At 40.8% G+C, this 19,313-nt stretch overlaps 2 protein-coding genes across 2 annotated transcripts; both read right to left on the bottom strand.

The window, feature by feature from the left end:
• Positions 1 to 1,129: 1,129 nt before the first annotated feature.
• Positions 1,130 to 14,137, bottom strand: LOC140862001 (uncharacterized). Its single transcript, XM_073265006.1, has 4 exons — positions 12,952 to 14,137; positions 9,562 to 10,079; positions 9,028 to 9,477; positions 1,130 to 1,471 (listed from the first exon to the last, which is right to left on the bottom strand). The coding sequence occupies exons 1-4, from the start codon at positions 14,135 to 14,137 to the stop codon at positions 1,130 to 1,132; spliced, it is 2,496 nt and encodes an 831-aa protein (XP_073121107.1).
• A 2,184-nt stretch (positions 14,138 to 16,321) lies between these two features.
• LOC140867398 (uncharacterized) lies at positions 16,322 to 17,210 on the bottom strand. Its single transcript, XM_073272465.1, has one exon. It carries the CDS (start codon positions 17,205 to 17,207, stop codon positions 16,422 to 16,424), a length of 786 nt encoding a protein of 261 aa, XP_073128566.1. The 5' UTR covers positions 17,208 to 17,210; the 3' UTR covers positions 16,322 to 16,421.
• Positions 17,211 to 19,313: the final 2,103 nt, after the last annotated feature.

Raw genomic sequence — 19,313 nt, 5'->3', positions numbered from 1 at the left:
AACTCATCTTCAATATTGTACCCTGCCTCGTAAAGAGTTCCTGCCAAAAATTACTTAAAAAAATTGGATCTCTATCACTCACCATAGACCTCGGGACCCCATGAAGGCGGATAATCTCTTTTGCAAATGCCTCAGCCACAGATTTAGCAGTGATAGGATGTCGGAGTAGAATAAAGTGGGCTGCCTTAGATAACCTATCGACCACCACCATGATTATATCAAACCCTTTGGATTTTGGTAATCCTGTAATGAAATCAAGAGCGATATCCTCCCAGATAGCTGCAGGCAGCGGTAAAGCTTGCAAAAGACCCGCTGGTGAAGTGGCCGAGTATTTTTGTTTTTGGCATATGATACATGCGGCCACAAAACGATACACATCCCCACGCAGACCCTGCCAATAAAAAATTCCTGCAATTTTCTTGAGGGTGCGAAAAGCACCCGAATGTTCGTCCATAAGTGACGCATGAAATTCCTCCAATATTTTGGGAACCCAAATGGATGTTTTTGGGATTACCACTCTGTCATCATAGAATAGTCTGTTGTTGAGCAAGGTAAAATGTGAAATCTCAGTAGGGTTAGTCTGTAGTTTATGAATAACCCCTTGGAGATATGGATCTGTCCTTACTGCTGCCCCCAGTTCTTCCCACTCAATCCATATCGGCATAGAGAGACTCGCCAACTCACCTCCTTCATTTTGACGAGATAAAGCATCAGCTGCACCATTTGATTTTCCAGCCCTGTACTGAATTTCAAAATCATACCCCAATAATTTGGCCAACCAGTGTTGTTGGTCAGGGGTATTAATCCGCTGATGTAACAAACACTTCAGGGATTTGTGATCAGTAAGAACCACGAACCTCCGCCCTTGCAAATATGGTCTCCAAAACTGAATGGCCATCACCAATGCCATGAGCTCTTTTTCGTAGGTGGATTTCGATAAAACTCTTGCAGAGAAAGCCTTGCTGTAAAAAGCAATAGGCCTCCCCTCTTGAGATAACACAACTTCAATCCCTTTTCCTGATGCATCACACTCTACCACAAAAGCTTTGGCAAAATCTGGTAATTGCAACACAGGGGCAGTACATAAAGCAAGATGTAGTTGTTCAAAAGCCCGTTTTGCTGCCATATCCTACTTAAAGTTGTTCTTTTTCAATAGTTCTGTTAATGGTTTGGCGATCATGCCATATCCTCTTATGAATTTCCTGTAATATCCGGTAAGTCCTAGAAATCCCCGTACACCGCGCACTGAATGTGGAGTAGGCCATGCTCTTACTGCCTCTATTTTGGTGCTATCCATAGCCACCCCTTGTCCTGATATAACATGGCCCAAATACTCGACTTGTGTGGATCCAAAACAACATTTCTTTTCATTAAGCAGTAACGTGTGTTGCCGCAATACCCCAAGAATGATCTTTAAGTGCACCAAGTGATCAGCCCACGTTCCACTGTATATTAGTGTAGTGACCCTTACCTGCATTACCTACTAAACAGAACTTAGGCATGCAATTAACTTAATTAAACAAATATCAAAATAAACTTGCGGAAACCATAAACAAATACAATCCCAAGGAAAGGAATATGTAATTTATCCAAATATTATACAACCAAATCGAATAGCTGTATCAACCCAAAACAACAAAAATAAACCTAGACGAAGCTCCAGCCGGCCAATCACTGACTAGCCCCTCTTGGATCCACCCGCCTCGTCCAATCGCAAACCTGCTCCATGGAATAGGATGTCCAAAACACAGAGTACGAGACGTGAGCATAAAATGCTCAGTACGAGAGTATGAGTATACATGCATGCAAAGTGAACTCCTTATAAACTCGAGGTCAAGGATAGATAACAGAGACAGACCGGGCTCTGGTATGTAGCACGCTGTGCCGTCGCTTCAGGAGGTGGCTCCCATACCATAATACCAGTGGATATGCCGGACACAAATCGATGGAAGTCTAACCACTTACAGGATAGGGAAAAACCCTACTAACAGACATCTCGAAGGAGATAGCTCAGTATGCAAATGAATGCAGCATAAATCAATGACATATAAACTATGCAGTCACATAATACATGCATACTCAGTCAGGATATCTCGAACAGTACTATCGTACCTCAAATACTAGGCAAGTGCTATCAGCCCTAGGTCCACGCCTATAATCCGCGCTACACTGCCAAATGATACTACTATCATTATAGCGCTCTAAAAGCCTTAACTAAGCTAAAACATACTCCTAAATATTTTTAGGAAGCAAAAGCTATACCTTCGTCCGTCGTTAGCCTTTTGCTGTCGAGTGCCTCAAAACTAGGCCACAGCTCCGCTACGACGCCTGGATCGCTATGCCACTTCCGAATTCTCGATGGGACGCCTAGAATTCCCTAGATCTGAGTTAGAAGGCTAAGGAATCGAGAGAGAAGAGGTGATTGGTGCGTCTAAATGTGAATCTCGGCCCTCCTATTTATAGACGGAGTTCGGATCGTCCGAACTGGACTTCGGGTCGTCCGAACACGTTCGGGTCGTCCGAACTGGGCTTCGGGTCGTCCGAACCCGATATTACGTCATTGCTTACATCAGCATGATGGCGTCATCCATGACGACTGTCGGCAGCACGTTCGGAGCGTCCGAACCACTCTTCGGATCGTCCGAACCCTGACTTCGGACCGTCCGAACCTTGACTTCGGAGCCTCCGAACTCGATGACCCTCAAACCATTTTCAAGTGTTCTGAATCAAATTCCGGACTCCGTTAACCCATTAAGAGTTCTCTTAATCATGTTTACTCTTAACTAGTAGGATTAATGAATTGATTAACACTTAATCACTGATTTCGGGTACGGGCTACTACATTCTCCCCCACTTAAGATGTTTCGTCCTCGAAAACAGATCTTAAGTACTGAATGTAAAACAGAAATCAGAAACATTCTTTATTCCAGTCAAACGTTTACAGAGTTTTCAACTGAATACAACTTAAAGAATGAAATCAAAACAACTCAGGATGGTCTTCACGCATCCTGTCTTCAAGCTCCCAAGTAGCTTTCTCAGTGCCTCGGCGCTGCCACTGAACTAAAACCAAAGGAATGACTTTGTTCCGCAAAACCTTATCTGAACTAAAACCAAAGGAATGACTTTGTTCCGCAAAACCTTATCCTTATAATCCAGGATACGAATAGGTTTCTCAACATAGGTCAAATCCTTGCTCACCTGAACCTCAGACCGCTGCAAAATATGGGACTCATCCGCCACATATCGTCGCAACAGAGATACGTGGAACACGTCGTGAATACTGGAAAGAAGCGGTGGCAAAGCTAGTCGATAAGCCAAATCGCCAATGCTCTCCAAGATCTCAAACGGACCGATAAACCTGGGAGACAACTTGCCCTTAAGGCCAAATCTGAGAATTTTGCGGAAAGGTGACACTCTTAGAAACACTTTCTCCCCGACATCGAACTGCAAAGGCCTACGCTTGGTGTTAGCATAGCTGGCCTGATGATCCTGTGCAGTCTTAATCCGTTTCTTGATCTGATCAGCAATGTCTATCGCCTGCTGGATAAACTCCGGTCCCTCAGCCTGTCTCTGCCCCACTTCTTCCCAGAAGAGTGGAGTACGACAACGTCGCCCGTACAACGCCTCAAAAGGTGTCATCTCAATACTAGTATGATAGTTGTTGTTGTACGCGAACTCGATCAATGGCAAATGATCCTGCCAGGCTGAACCAAAATCCATGACGCACGCTCTAAGCATATCCTCCAAAGTATGGATAGTGCGCTCTGACTGACCATCAGTCTCCGGATGATAGGCAGTACTCAAACTGAGAGTAGTACCCATCGCACACTGAACACTCCCCCAGAATCTAGAAGTAAACCTGGGGTCTCGATCGCTGACAATGCTCACAGGCACTCCATGAAGTCGAACGATCTCCTGAATGTAAAACCGAGCCATACGATCCACATTGTACTCCCGGCTATAGGCAATGAAATGCGCTGACTTGGTGAGTCGGTCCACCACAACCCAGATAGCATCACAGTTCCTCGGGGATACCGGCAAATGGGTCACAAAGTCCATTGTGATAAACTCCCATTTCCATTCAGGAATAGGCAGACTGTGAAGCAATCCTCCAGGTCGTCGGTGCTCTGCCTTGACCTGTTGACACACCAAACATCTCGAAACAAACTGATAAACACTGCGTTTCATTCCTTTCCACCAGAAACGAGTACGTAGATCCTTGTACATCTTGTTGCTCCCAGGATGAATACTCAACTTAGTGCGATGCGCCTGAGACAAGATCTCCTCTCGCAACTCTTCATCCTGCGGAATCACAAGCCTACCAGATAAACACAGAAAGCCATTTGACTGATAATGAAATCCAGACGAGCTACCCTCGTTAGATAGACAAGCTAAACGCTGGGTCTTCGAATCAGACATCTGAGCATCTCGAATCCGTGAATACAAAGCTGGCTCAGATAATATCGCAAACATCTGGATACTCTGCATACCTTTCTTATGCTTGAAGGTATAACTCGAAGTACAACAGTCACTGATCGCACTAGACATCGAACAAGTCTGAAGTGCGGATAGTCGCACCTTGCGACTCAATGCATCAGCGGTGAGATTAGCAGCTCCCGGATGGTACTTAATCTCGCAATCATAGTCCTTAAGCAAGTCCATCCAACGTCACTGCCTCATGTTCAACTCCGCCTGAGTGAACAAATACTTGAGACTCTTGTGGTCGGTAAAGATCTCAAATTTCTCGCCATACAGATAATGACGCCAGATCTTCAAAGCGAACACAATGGCTGCCAATTCCAAATCATGGACTAGGTAGTTGTCCTCGTGAAGCTTCAGCTGTCTAGAAGCGTATGCGATCACATGCCCATTCTGAGTCAGGACACAACCTAACCCCTAAAGAGAAGCATCAGTGTATACCACATACCCTCCAGATCCTGACGATAATACCAACACTGGCGTAGAAGTCAACCGCCATCGAAGCTCACATAAGTTCTCCTCACACTCGGAGGACCACTCGAAATCCACACCTTTGCGGGTAAGCTGCGTCAAAGGTCGAGCTAGCTGAGAGAAGTTCAGAATGAAGCGACGATAATAACCTGCTAGACCCAGAAAACTACGGATCTCAGCAACCGTCGTCGGAAGCGACCAATTAAGCACCGCCTCAATCTTGCTTGGATCAATAGAAATCCCCTTCCTGGATATGATATGGCCAAGAAAGACCACTATATCCATCCAGAACTCACACTTGCTCAGCTTGGCGTACAACTGCTCATCTCGAAGAGTCTGTAGTACCAATCGCAAGTGAGAAACATGCTCTTCCGTATTACGCGAATACACCAGAATGTCGTCAATAAAAACCACGACAAACTTGTCCAAATACTCCCTGAAGACACGGTTCATCAGATCCATGAATATAGCCGGCGCATTAGTCAAACCAAATGGCATCAATAGGAACTCGTAATGCCCATAGCGAGTACGGAATGCAGTCTTGGCTACGTCCTGATCACGAACTCTCAACTGATGATACCCAGATCTCAAGTCAATCTTGGAGTAAACTGAAGTGCCCTGCAGCTGGTCAAACAAGTCATCAATACGAGGCAACGAATACTTGTTCTTCACAGTGACTCGATTCAGCTGTCGATAGTCAATGCACAACCGCATAGACCCATCCTTCTTCTTTACAAAAAGAACAGGAGCTCCCCAAGAAGATACACTAGGACGAATGTACCCCTTGTCCAAAAGATCCTGTAGCTGATTCTTCAATTCACGCATCTCTGATGGAGCCAGACGATACGGTGCTCGAGAAATAGGAGAAGTACCCGGCATCAACTCTATGCCAAACTCGACTTCCCTAACAGGAGGAAAACCCGGAATCTCATCAGGAAAAACATCTGGAAATTCATCCACGATCGGAATACTCTCTATCCAAACGCTCTCAGCGGACAAATCAACTGCATAGATAAGGTAGCCTTCCCTGCCAGACTCTAGAGCTCGACAGGCTCTCAAAGCTGATACCAAAGGCATCGGGGGTCGCGCTCCCTCACCATAGAAAAATCAGCTCTCACTCCCTTCCGGATGAAAGCGTACTAATCTCTGATAGCAGTACACTGAAGCTCGATAGGTAGTCAACATATCTATTCCCAGAATGCAATCAAAGTCGTCCATCGCCAGGACCATGAGATTCGTAATCAAAATGTTACCCTCGAACTCTAAAGGGCAACCCATCACTAGACGCTTAGCCAAAGCAGATTGTCCCGTCGGAGTAGAAACAGACATCACTACGTCTAGTGTAATGCATGGTAACTTATGCCTCTTAACAAAACGTGCAGAAATGAAGGAATGAGATGCACCAGTGTCAATAAGTACAAGAGCAGGTATACCATAAAGCAGAAATGTATCTGCGATGACTTTCTCATTCTCCTCCACTGCCTGATCATGCCTCAAGACAAACACCTGGCCAGAAGCTCGTGGCCTCAAATGAGAACTCCCAGCAGGCTGTACCTGCGACCTCTGCTGAACGGTGGCCTGAGAACCAGATCCTGAGCCAGAACCAGAACCGCCTCCCCCAGATAGTGGACAATCCCTCTGGATATGACCAGTCTCTCCACAACGGAAACAAGCTCCAGAAGCTCTACGACACTTGTCGGATGGATGGTTTTTCCCACAGTGATCACACTTGTCCTTCTTTCCGAAACGAACAACACCAGTAGAGCCAGAGGAAGAAGAAGTAGATCCAGACTTCTTGAAATATTGGGCACGGGGACCCAAAGAACTAGCAGGTCTCAACTGAGAGAAAGACCTGTTCCGTCGAATGCTGTCCTCCGCCTGGTGACAACGGCTCACCAAACCCTCGTAGAACATGTCGTCACCAACCGCCACACGGTCATGGATCTCAGGGTTAAGGCCCTGAAGGAACAGATTATACTTCATCCCAGAGCTGTCAGCAATCTCGAGGCAATAATATAGCAGATCAAAGAACTTCTGCTGATACTCGTCAATAGACATGGCTCCCTGTCGCAGACTCAGTAACTCGCATGCCTTCGACTGACAGAGTGCTGGAGGAAAATACAGCTTCTGAAAAGCTGTGTGGAACTCGGCACAGGTAGCAACTCCTCTCGCCGCAACAAAAGGTGCAGAAGTAAACCTCCATCACCTGCGCGCACGTCCATCCAGAAGATAACCCAGGGTCTCCATCTTCTGCTCCTCGGTGCATTGGAAAGTCTGAAAAGTCATCTCCATGCAGTCTAACCAGTTCTCCGCATCCTCCGGAGACTCACCTCCAACTAAGGGCTTAGGACCCATAGCTAAGAATCGATGCACAGTGAAACGCTCGTCGTCATGATGACGATGACGCCGTTCTCGACGACGCTCTCGGCCGGCATCGCCCCAACGACCGCCTCCACTTCCGTGGCTACTCTCATCATCGTAGTTTGCCATCTACAAAAATATCTTATGATGAGACTAAATCCCAAGAATACTTTTGCATGCTCTGATACCATAAATGTAGTGACCCTTACCTGGATCACCTACTAAACAGAACTTAGGCATGCAATTAACTTAATTAAACAAATATCAGAATAAACTTGCGGAAACCATAAACAAATACAATCCCAAGGAAAGGAATCTGTAATTTATCCAAATATTATACAACCAAATCGAATAGCTGTATCAACCCAAAACAACATAAATAAACCTAGACGAAGCTCCAGCTGGCCAACCACTGACTAGCACCTCTTGGATCCACCCGCCTCGTCCAATCGCAAACCTGCCCCATGGAATAGGATGTCCAGAACACAGAGTACGAGACGTGAGCATAAAACGCTCAGTACGAGAGTATGAGTATACATGCATGCAAAGTGAACTCCCTATAAACTCGAGGTCAAGGATCAGATAACAGAGATAGACCGGGCCCTGGTCTGTAGCACGTTGTGCCGTCGCTTCAGGAGGTGGCTCCCATACCATAATACCAGTGGATATGCTGGACCCAAATCGATGGAAGTCCAACCACTAACAGGATAGGGAAAAACCCTACTAACAGACATCTCGAAGGAGATAGCTCAGTATGCAAATGAATGCAGCATAAATCAATGACATATAAACCATGCAGTCACATAATACATGCATACTCAGTCAGGATATCTCGAACAGTACTATCGTACCTCAAATACTAGGCAAGTGCTATCAGCCCTAGGTCCACGCCTATAATCCGCGCTACACTACCAAATGATACTACTATCATTATAGCGCTCTAAAAGCCTTAACTAAGCTAAAGCATACTCCTAAATATTTTTAGGAAGCAAAAGCTATACCTTCGTCCGTCGTTAGCTTTTTGCTGTCGAGTGCCTCAAAACTAGGCCACAGCTCCGCTACGACGCCTGTATCGCTATGGCACTTCCGGATTTCCGATGGGATGCCTAGAATTCCCTAGATCTGAGTTAGAAGGCTAAGGAATCGAGAGAGAAGAGGTGATTGGTGCGTCTAAATCTGAATCTCGGCCCTCCTATTTATAGACGGAGTTCGGATCGTCCGAACTGGACTTCGGGTCGTCCGAACACGTTCGGGTCGTCCGAACTGGACTTCGGGTCGTTCGAACTGGGCTTTGGATTGTCCGAACCCGATATTACGTCATTGCTTACGTCAGCATGATGGCGTCATCCATGACGACTGTCGGCAGCACGTTCGGAGCGTCCGAACCACTCTTCGGATCGCCCGAACCCTGACTTCGGACCGTCCGAACCTTGACTTCGGAGCCTCCGAACTCGATGACCCTCAAACCATTTTCAAGTGTTCTGAATCAAATTCCAGACTCCGTTAACCCATTAAGAGTTTCCTTAATCACATTTACTCTTAACTAGTAGGATTAATGAATTGATTAACACTTAATCATTGATTTTGGGTACGGGCTACTACAATTAGTATGTCATCAAAAAAGACTAAGACAAACTTTCTGAGATATGGACGAAGCACGTCATTTATTGTTGCTTGAAATGTGGCTGGGGCATTTTTTAGCCCAAAGGGCATTACCAAGAATTCGTAGTGGCCCGAATGTGTACGAAATGCGGTTTTAGGCACATCATCTTGTGACATCCTGATTTGGTGGTATCCAGAGCGCAAATCCAACTTAGAGAAATAGTGTGCCCCGTGTAGTTCATCCAACAATTCATCCACCACAGGTATGGGGTATTTGTTTGCAATCGTGATCTCATTTAAAACTCTATAATCGACACAGAAACGCCAGCTACCATCCTTCTTCTTAATGAGAACCATGGGGCTGGAATACGGACTACAACTTGGTTGAATAACTCCAGCTCCCAACATTTCTTTTACCAGCCGTTCCATCTCATTTTTTTGGCAGTACGCGTATCTGTAAGGCCGAACCACCACTGGACCACAGCCTTCCCGAATACAGATAGAATGCGACTGATTACGCATAGGAGGAAGTCCTGTTGGAGGTGTAAACAGATCCTCAAAGTGCTACAGCAATTCGAAAATCTCCCATGGAGTTTGCTGTTCAACCTCTGGCCCTATTTCCGATGTTGCTGCAGCTGTGACACACACCACTCCGCAAAAAACAATATCCCCTGTTTTGGTCATGGAGCGGAGAGACATCAGTGATCTGCTTAAGGTCGGATCACCCTGTATAACGAACTCCTGCCCCGCTTGTACAAATTTCATGATCATCTTACTCCAATCCACCCTGACTTCCCCCAATGTTCGAAGCCAATCTACACCCAGAATCAAATCCACCCCACCTAAGTCAAATAAATACCCCTGAATAGTTGCTTGACAAACGCCGATATCCACCAGTAAATTCTTGCAGACCCCTTGACAATCCACTCGACAACCATCTCCCAAATACACCCCAAACTTCACACTCGCATCAAACGGTAACCCTTTGTCGGTGATTAATTTCCGGGACACGAAATTATGACTTGCTCCGTTGTCCACCATCGTCACCACCTCGGTGCCCCCAATCGTAGCCATGAATTTCATCGTTTGAGCCCCAGTCACTCCACCGACAGAATATAATGGTAGCTGGAGTGTCCCGCTGTGGAGACCTCGGGTGCTAATCTCATCTTAAGGAGAAATTAATGAATAAGCATCATTAATTAGACAATAATAATTTAATCTGAATAAAATTAATCAGAACATTTGGCGACGCAAAATCACGTCGCAGAAAGAACCCAAATTTTTTTTTCAGAACCCCATGCGCGCCCGTGCCCCTCTTCCGGCGCACCCGCGCATGGGTTTCGGGCAGAATCTGAAAAAATTCTAAACATAACAGTTGTAGATCTTTTTCTTAGCTTTCCAATGCCACCAACCGCACCCTAATCGGAGTTTTCAGTAAAAAGTTATGCTCATTCTACCACGAAGGGTCGGTGCAAAAATTTACAAAAATTACCAAAGGCTACAATAAAGATCAAAGTTGCTAGGGCTATTTCAAATCTGAAAAATTGCATACATAATCTCAACATGTCCCAAGCATAAACACATTCATATCTAGACATAACAATAATCTCATAAATGTATCTAAGGTGCAATACAATAAACTCAATTCTAAGTTTTCAAAGCTCAAACTAAACCAACACCTTCTAACATGCATTTGACAGCAATCAATTCTTAGCCCGAAGTCACCACATGCTAATCTTTCTCAATCTTGAGCTATCCAAGACACATCTGACTCGTTCATGCCCCAAACCTGATGCAATGCACACATACAAATAAAGCAACAGCCGGATAACTCCGATGAGAATAAATCTCAGTATGAAAGACATGCATATACATCATTAAAGCATATGGAATCTATATGCCATAATAATCTGAAATCATAAAACATGTAATAATATGTAAATTATAGAATCATCAGTGACTCTTAAATTCTTGAAGCATAACTATTCATCTAAAGCAATAGCATAGAAAGCATAACAAAACATTCATATCTAGAATGACATATCACAACATGCTAGCATTTATAACTACATATTCTAAACCATAGAAAGCTCTAGGTTAATGCATAAATGCAATGCATGTGCCAAGGAATAGACTATCAAATCTGATATCAATAATTTGTAGTTCTGGGATCCCGAAGAAATAAAATCTTTAACTGACCACCGACTCTCCCAATCGAGGTGGTGTTAAATATCTCAATTCCCCTGACTTTGGTGCAACTATAGTGAGTCATCTAGCTCTGAAAATAAATCTATATTCCGTGCAATGAGTCATCTGACTCTGGAAGTAAATCTACATTCCATGCCACTCAACTACAGTTCTCCAAACGTCATCTGCACTCTAGGTCATTCTGCCCTCTGCGCTATTCAAGGTAGGGTTCAAGATGAATGCAACATAATCTGTATGCATTAAATGCTATAAAACATCTTGATCACACCATTCAAACATCATTCAAAATAATAATAAGAAGTACATCACATAAAAACACTTAAACAAGTAAGTATGTGATTTTAGGAAAACTCGAAAACCACCACGTTCTCGAGTTGTTCTACCTTGCGAGGATAATGTCGAATCATACCTTTCATCGCGATTCAAATATCTTGAATCTGTTTCCAATGCTGATCATCTCAAAGCTAGCCGAATCGGTCATACAATTCTGCTCATTTCAATCAGTGCTACTTGAAGGTATTCTTGATTCAACTTCAAACACTTCAAGTCATTCGAACTCTAACTCATCGATTCAACTACGATAATTTGTACTTCAAATCTGAAATAGATGATAACATATATCTGAATCGATGATTCTTTAAAGCTTATACAGTTCAAATCTTACTAATACAATCGGAATTCAAACCGACGTCGCAATTATTCGAGTCCGATTAATCTTTTGATTCAAATATCATTATATCTTCATTCTCAACATAATCTTATATTCAATTCATCCACAATAAGCTTAAATATCAGCTCTAGACATTCATAATGTCTATCAATTCAAAATCTTGAACCGGCGGCGTAACGGTACGAAACCGAAAATGCCTAATGCATTATCATTATTAATGCAACCATCTAAACCAATATTCATCACTAATTCACCAGTACATACACATACAAACATTCCCCAAAATTCAGAATTTCGATAATTCTTCGCAAAATCTAAAACATGTTCAAACGACGATCTTTTCTCGATCTGTCTTAGCTATGCTATCGTCGTATATGCTAGAACATGTTTATACAATCAAATATTAATTCTAACAACATCATAAAATTTAAACATGGTAGAATTTCATAAAACTTACGTCAAAACGTAGCACTCGGAGCTGTGATCGTAAATATATGCTTAATCGGAAATTCTACCGGGCGGATCAAGTTTTAACGGAGTTTGAAAAGGAGAAAATATGGCTTAGGAACGTTGCTGGTTCTTCTTCCTTCCTTTCTTCTGAACACACGTGAAATGCTAGGAAATATGTGTCAATTTTGATATATATTGGCCTATTTGCAGTTTAGTCCCTCAACTCTTTAGTAATTGCAAATTAGTCCTTGACCAATCTTTTTAATTCAATTTCAATCCTAAATAATTTAAGAATATTAGAATTTAATTCTAAACTCTAAAAATTCTCAAATTAAATATTCTCGAATTAAAATTAAATCATTTCGGACCTTATCGCATTTTAGTCCTTGAACTTCTCAATATTTGCAAATTGGCCCTTGCTCGGATTTCATCCTCAAATTAAATCCTTGATATTTATAATCTTGGAATTTACATCCTAAATTCCATAAATATCAATTCAAATATTTTTCATCTTTTAATTTAAGAATTCCGGATATTAAAATCTTAAAATCCGAAAAATCCTCAAATTAAATATTTTTGACCCGAAATTAAAATCTCTAATTTCCATAAATTTTTAAATTCATCTTTTCACTCTTATTCGGAATTTAACTCTTAAATCCCGTCATTAAGAACTTAATATCTAACAACAACTTAATATTTTCGGGCCTTACACCCGCAGTCAATAGAGGTTACCTGAATGGGCTGGCCGCTTGTGTCACTATCTGATTCCACGCCACACTCCTCCAGATTGTCGTCTTCCTCATCCATTAAGATCGTAACCCACATGCTTTTGGACGCACACTTATGCATAGGTTTGAATGGCTCACCACACTTAAAACAGAGACCCTTTTCCTTGCGCCGTAAATATTCTTGATGGGACACAATTCTCCCTTCACGCCCCACCTGAGAACCCCCCGTCGATATCACGCCACGATCGTTACCCACACTTCCCACCGAAGATAGCTTCGAACCCGAGGAAAGATTGGGATGAGATGGGCGGCGCTCTTGGGTTTCGACGATTGGATCGTGTCGACGACCCCATGGCCCACTCATAACTCGTCGTCCCTCCCCTCTAGGGTCCAAACCAGAGTCACTTACGGGGCCCGTAGGAAAAAACAAGGAATTTGAGTTATTGGGCTTTCCCAACTTCAATTCCTCTATATTGCGGGCCAGATCCATAGCCCGAATGATTGTTTTGGGTTCGTGAATCCTAATGTGTGCCCGGATCTGTTCACGCAACCCACTCACAAAATATCCCATCGCCTGATTTTCTGGTAAATCGCCGATCCGCGCCATCAATACCTCATAGCGGGTGATATATTCTTCCACCGATCCTTGTCCTTGCCGTAACGACGCGAGTAACTCAAAGGGATTTACAGCCTTCCGTCCGCTGTAGCGTTTGTTAAGTTCTTCCGCAAATCGCTCCCAATCCATATCCGGAATTTTGGTGCGAATCCATCGGAACCAGTGAACTGCCATCCCCTCGAGACAAATATAGGCAATTTTTAATCGATCTCCTTTTGTTGTGTCATGGAGCTCAAAGAATTGTTCCGCCTTCCCTATCCAGCCAACAGGATCATCCCCATGAAAACTCGGTAAGTCCACACGCTTCAACAAGTGTCTCACCTCTCCCGAGTCCTCCAACCGATCACCTCTGCGGGAGCCCTTCCCGCCAACGTTAGTTTCGGAGAAGTGTGTCTCGCCGTTTGGTGGATCACCCTCCGGTTGTCCCATCTCCAGATTTACGAACTTTCCCTTCACTAAACCAGCCAACATTGCCTTGATTTCAGACATCTCCCCCATTGCTTTCTTCACAATCCCCATATCCTCCTGCAATCCCAACACATCCTCCTTCATACTCAGCACCAAATTCTCCAGCACCTCAAACCTAGCCTCCGATCGTGTCGCAGTCAGACTTCGTTCGTGCTCAGGTATCCGACATGTCGGACCAATTGATAGGATTGTTCACCTGAGCCCAAGATATCAAACACAAACACAAGTATGTAAAGCAAGCAACTCAAGCAAGGAACGTAAGTATCGATTTATTTCATAGACCCAGAGTAAAACTCTATATAATGTTTACACACTTCCCTAGCACAGCTAGTACAAATCTCAAGATAACAGAATGACCCTCTCACACGCTCCTCACATGTTCTTATAACTACTTCTCCCGCCCTTCTCTTTTCTTCCTTCTAGAATATACAACATGTATTTTGGGCTTTTCAGATTTATTCTGGTCCAATTTATCTATCCCCGTATCATTGTCATAGGATATTATTTTTTTTAAGGGTTGACTCTGAAGAGGACCCAATTCCACATGATTCAGAGACCCATTGGCTCATGCGAATGTTAAATCGAGAGATATGCACGAGCGGCAGATACCTGAGGGAGGGAGCAACATGGTCAACCCCCAGAACATACCCCACAATATTTCAACAGGAAATATGTTTCACACGATGATCGAACCCGCAACGCTGGAAAATTTCTTTCCACATTATCTCAGGCCTTACCAACTCGCCTATGCCCATACGAACTGTCATAGGATATTCTTAAACTTATATCAAATGGTTTTTATTCATTCTCAAATCTCATGTGATAGAATAAACATGAATTGTTGGATATTCTGAACAACAAAACTTTAAAGATAATCAAAACTCTATCAACTGACTGAGGATTACTATCACTTGAGTCCGACTTCGAATGCATACAAGCATGTTGCATTCTAAGCAACACAAGGGAGCTTTAGGATTAGGAAATATAACCTATAATTCAAATGATTTGTTATGGAATTTAAACTCTTTCAAATTAAAATAGTTATAATTTCTTTAATAAATGCTTAAAACCTAGGTTCATATATCAAAATAAAGTAGATAATAAGATAACATGCATGCCATCGCTTTGAAAACGTCATCCAGTGTTCAGAGAATTAAATCGGGCGGGCCTCGAGTGGTTCAGTCTGATTTGGACTAGTCGATTGTGGATATCTACATATTCTTTTTAATATCAAATATATAAATAAAATGACAAACATATTAATTATACGGAACAAGATTTGATTATTATTAAAATATCCTGTGATTTTATGTAAATATTTTTTTATTTTTGTTTACAAATACATATTTCGTGGTTAGATTTCGCACTATTCAATGCACCTATCTATCTCGATGATTGATTGCAAACACAAATATATAATATAGTCAGTATGATTATATATATATAAATTTTTGCTATCCTGCCCACTTATCGTGCCCACCTAATGTGTCCACCATGAGGTAACACTCAACTATTGAACGCACAATTCATCACATCCAATAGTTGAGTGCGAACTCATGTGGACACATTAGGTGAGCACGGTGAGTGGGCAGGATGGCAAAATTATATATATATATATATATATATATATATATATAATTAGACTAAGGAGCTCGCGACTTTATATTAGTTAGTTTAATTTATTGTTTCTAATATATTTTAGAAAAACCAATGCATGCACACATCAGTAGACCATCGGCCCCTTGATAATTAAATATTCAATATATCACACTATATACATTCACAAATAATAACTTTTTTTTTTAGGGTACAAATAATAACTTTTAATATGCTTTATTTATTGATAAATTGATAGTTTCATCATTCATGTAAATATTTTTATAATATCGTTCTTGATTTCTAATTGAATATTATATTATATAATATAGTGGACATAGTCAATTAATTATATTGATAAACTTTTTGTGTTATTTCGAAGAACAACTGAGTAAATTTTATGCTATATATATATAATGATTTTTTTAAAAAAAATAATGAAATAATCATTATATTAAGCCATTTACAAATTTAATGTGACTAGATTATTTATCAATTATCATTTTGTTTAATATTAAGAGCATTTCTTCACTCGTAAGATGGATGAAAAAACAACGAGACATACAACAAATTGAAATATAACGATAACATAACTATTTTAACTCACAAACGTTGAATCTAATCAAATCAAATCAAATCATAGAAATTAATTTAATTTAATTTAATTTAATTACTCTAAAAATGCATGCACAAAAACCTAATATAATATTTTTTATATATATTTACATTTTTAATTTGTCAAAACACAGGAGAAAAATTTCCATGCATGCATTTACTTCTCGCCTTTCATCCATCTTCTGCTACCTCCGCCGCTCCACGGCGGAGGTCTCGCCGGGATCCTCCCGGAATCTCCGCTCAACACCACCACCAAGTCCACGAATGCGTGGAGTATGAACCTGTACGAGCTCTTGTTATTCAAATCCAAATAGCAAAACAAAAGCTCCTCCATAAATCCCCAATCCACTCCCCCTTCCTGCTCCAGACGCGCCTCCACCATCTCCTCCATCGATCGGCGGAAGTCCTCGTACGGACTCGGAGAATAAGTCAGGATCGCGACGAAATCTCCCCGCTCCGCCTCCGTTTCTTCTTCTTCTTCTTCTTCTTCTTCCTCCTCCTCGGCGACGCTCCGCTCCGCTTTCTCCGGCGCGGAGGAACCCGTCGTGAAGGCGGAGGTCGACGAAGAGAACGCTTCGTCCGTGATCAGAGAGCTGGAAGAGCCGGCGGCGACGAAGAACCTAGCGGAGCCGCACAGATTCTCCGGCGGCGGAGTGCCGATCAGCTTGGGAGAATCGAAGGGGAACGACGCCGTTTGGGCCTTGAAGGAATAATCTTCTGATTCATGCTCCTCCAGCTGGTACAGCGAGCTGAAATTCTCGAATAAGAACTGATCGACGCCGCCGGAGAACGCAACGGCGCCGTTTCGGCCCCCATCGCCGTCCGACGCAAACGACGGCGTTTTGGTATGCCTACTGCTCTTCAACCGCAATTGGATTTGTTTGTTTGAGATTTTGATTTTCGAGAGGTATTCTTGAAATGATTTTTGGATTTGCGTTGGCATTTTTTTTTTCTTTTTCTTTTTTTGAAAAAAATAAAATAAAATAATTTTAATCGATTTTGTACTACAATGTGCAACTTGCAATCATGGGGTGGAGTAGTATTTATAGTCGGAAAAAAAAGAATATAATTAAAAAAATATAAAATTTTCATTAAATTATAAAAATTTAATGATGGCCCATTTTCACTCGGATGTGAATCGTGTAATAATAATGATATTATGGCAATACAATAGATATGTTTTTATGTATATAAATAAATTTATAGCATATCTTTTTAGAAAATATTTTTCCCCTATATAATATATATCATTTACTTTTTGTTGGATAATAAATGATATTTATTATTTATAAACGAAAAATAATTGTGTGGCTATTTAATGAAAATAAAAATACCCTTTAATGTGGTGGGTGTAATTTAGGTGTACAAGGAGTTTTTGGGCAATTATTATTTATTATTAAATATTTTATTTAATTTTCATGCTTTTATTGAAGAAGACATATGAGTGATGCCAACTAATGAGTATTAAATTTTCTATATTTTCTTCTTATAAAATAAATGCTTTTCTAATATTATTATTTAATTGTAGTTATCATAATATCGAAGATATTTTGTTGATCAGTCGTGTACAAAGAACCTCAAACAATTAAAACGGTCGTTAATGAAAATTTTCCCGATTTAATAATCTTTAATACACAGCAATTGACATATAACTCATATGCCTAAAATATAAAGTTTATCAAGAGGAATTTAAAAATAAAATTACCAAATTTTGATAAATCAGGTTTTTAGTTTTATTAAAAATAAAGAATTTTTTTATGAAAATGAAATATTTATAGTACTTTTTAAAATAAAATTTTATTTTATATATATAATATAATTGTCCAATTGATAATATATATTTTTGATAGATGATATTTTGTAAAATTTTTAGGAAGATTTAAATTTTATGAGTAATTTATATAATTTATTAGTAAACATAATTTTAATGTTGTTATAACTCAAATCTCATCAAATATCAACGCCATTTTAAATATAATTTCCATAAAATGACACACGATTAATTACATGGTTTTGTATGGGTTAAATAGTCTTAATTCTGATACGCCATGCATGGGCCGTTAAATAGTCTAAATTGGGCCATTATTTCGGTTACAGTTTAATTGGGCTATTATATTGTCAATGGGATGGACAGAGATATCAGAAAAGGCCCAAATTTAATAAATTAAATATTCATAAAATGTACTTGGATTAAGCTTAATTAATAAGTGCATTATTTTCTCCATTCATTTCATATTGCAAGGCTTATAAAACAAACGGGTTGTACAAATGCAATGTGTATATGCAATCACAATATCTATCAATTTTTCTGGTTACAATACTCATGAGTAAGTAAACGAGAAAATTGCAATTTTAATCATGTAAATTGACCTATTGAGATTTTTGTTATGTATAAACTTGGATATTCTTTTGGTTTTGGATCTTTGGTTCCTTTTCATCTGTTAAATTCATCGAATATTGACAACAAATTTCCAATTAAACGATCAACACAAGAACATTACAAAGATAATAGTCAAAGTAGGTCTTCATGGTATCGGATTTGATTGTAACACACTCGGTAGAGCATAATGACCATTGGATCATAAAATATGAGATGATGCACAACATAAGAGATTCGACGGTCCTAGCTATCTAAGGTGTCTATCACCCGATGTAGTTCGCAAAAAAAAAATAATGTATCGTCACGTACAATTTATATATTGAAATAGGCGTTGGTCTCTTATTTGTACTTTGTTCCGTTATCAATTATCATGATGGTAATAAGACTATGCATATAATTAAATGTTATCCATATAATATATAGTAGTGTATCTGAAGATTAATAAGAGCCCACACGCAAAAGACAGCTATACACATGATCAAATTTTCATGCATGGCCACTTGCTTGTAGTACTTATTGACTTTGCAAAACCCTAAAGATTGAGGCATTAATAAGGCTGGTTTGGTGGTAGGGTAAAGCTTGAGCGTATGTTTGCTGTCTTGAAGGCCAGAGATTGGAATGGAATGAAAAGTTTGTTGGTGAGTTACTTGACATGAGTGTTTATCAACG

Source organism: Henckelia pumila, chromosome 4 (assembly GCF_033568475.1).
Source record: "Henckelia pumila isolate YLH828 chromosome 4, ASM3356847v2, whole genome shotgun sequence".
Taxonomy (NCBI): Eukaryota; Viridiplantae; Streptophyta; class Magnoliopsida; order Lamiales; family Gesneriaceae; genus Henckelia; species Henckelia pumila.
The sequence above is the reverse complement of the archived record's forward strand: the minus strand, read 5'-3'. Positions and strand labels throughout refer to the sequence as shown.

What these genes read in the sequence shown, in the direction of transcription:
- LOC140862001 (XM_073265006.1), bottom strand. Translation starts at nt 14,137, where the DNA reads ATGAAGGAGGATGTGTTGGGATTGCAGGAGGATATGGGGATTGTGAAG. An exon ending in ATATTGTTTTTTGCGGAGTG is followed by an intron (nt 9,478 to 9,561) that starts GTGTGTGTCACA and finishes GAATTGCTGTAG; the next exon opens with CACTTTGAGGATCTGTTTAC. An exon ending in CGGGCCACTACGAATTCTTG is followed by an intron (nt 1,472 to 9,027) that starts GTAATGCCCTTT and finishes TAGGTAATGCAG; the next exon opens with GTAAGGGTCACTACACTAAT.
- LOC140867398 (XM_073272465.1), bottom strand. Translation starts at nt 17,207, where the DNA reads ATGCCAACGCAAATCCAAAAATCATTTCAAGAATACCTCTCGAAAATC.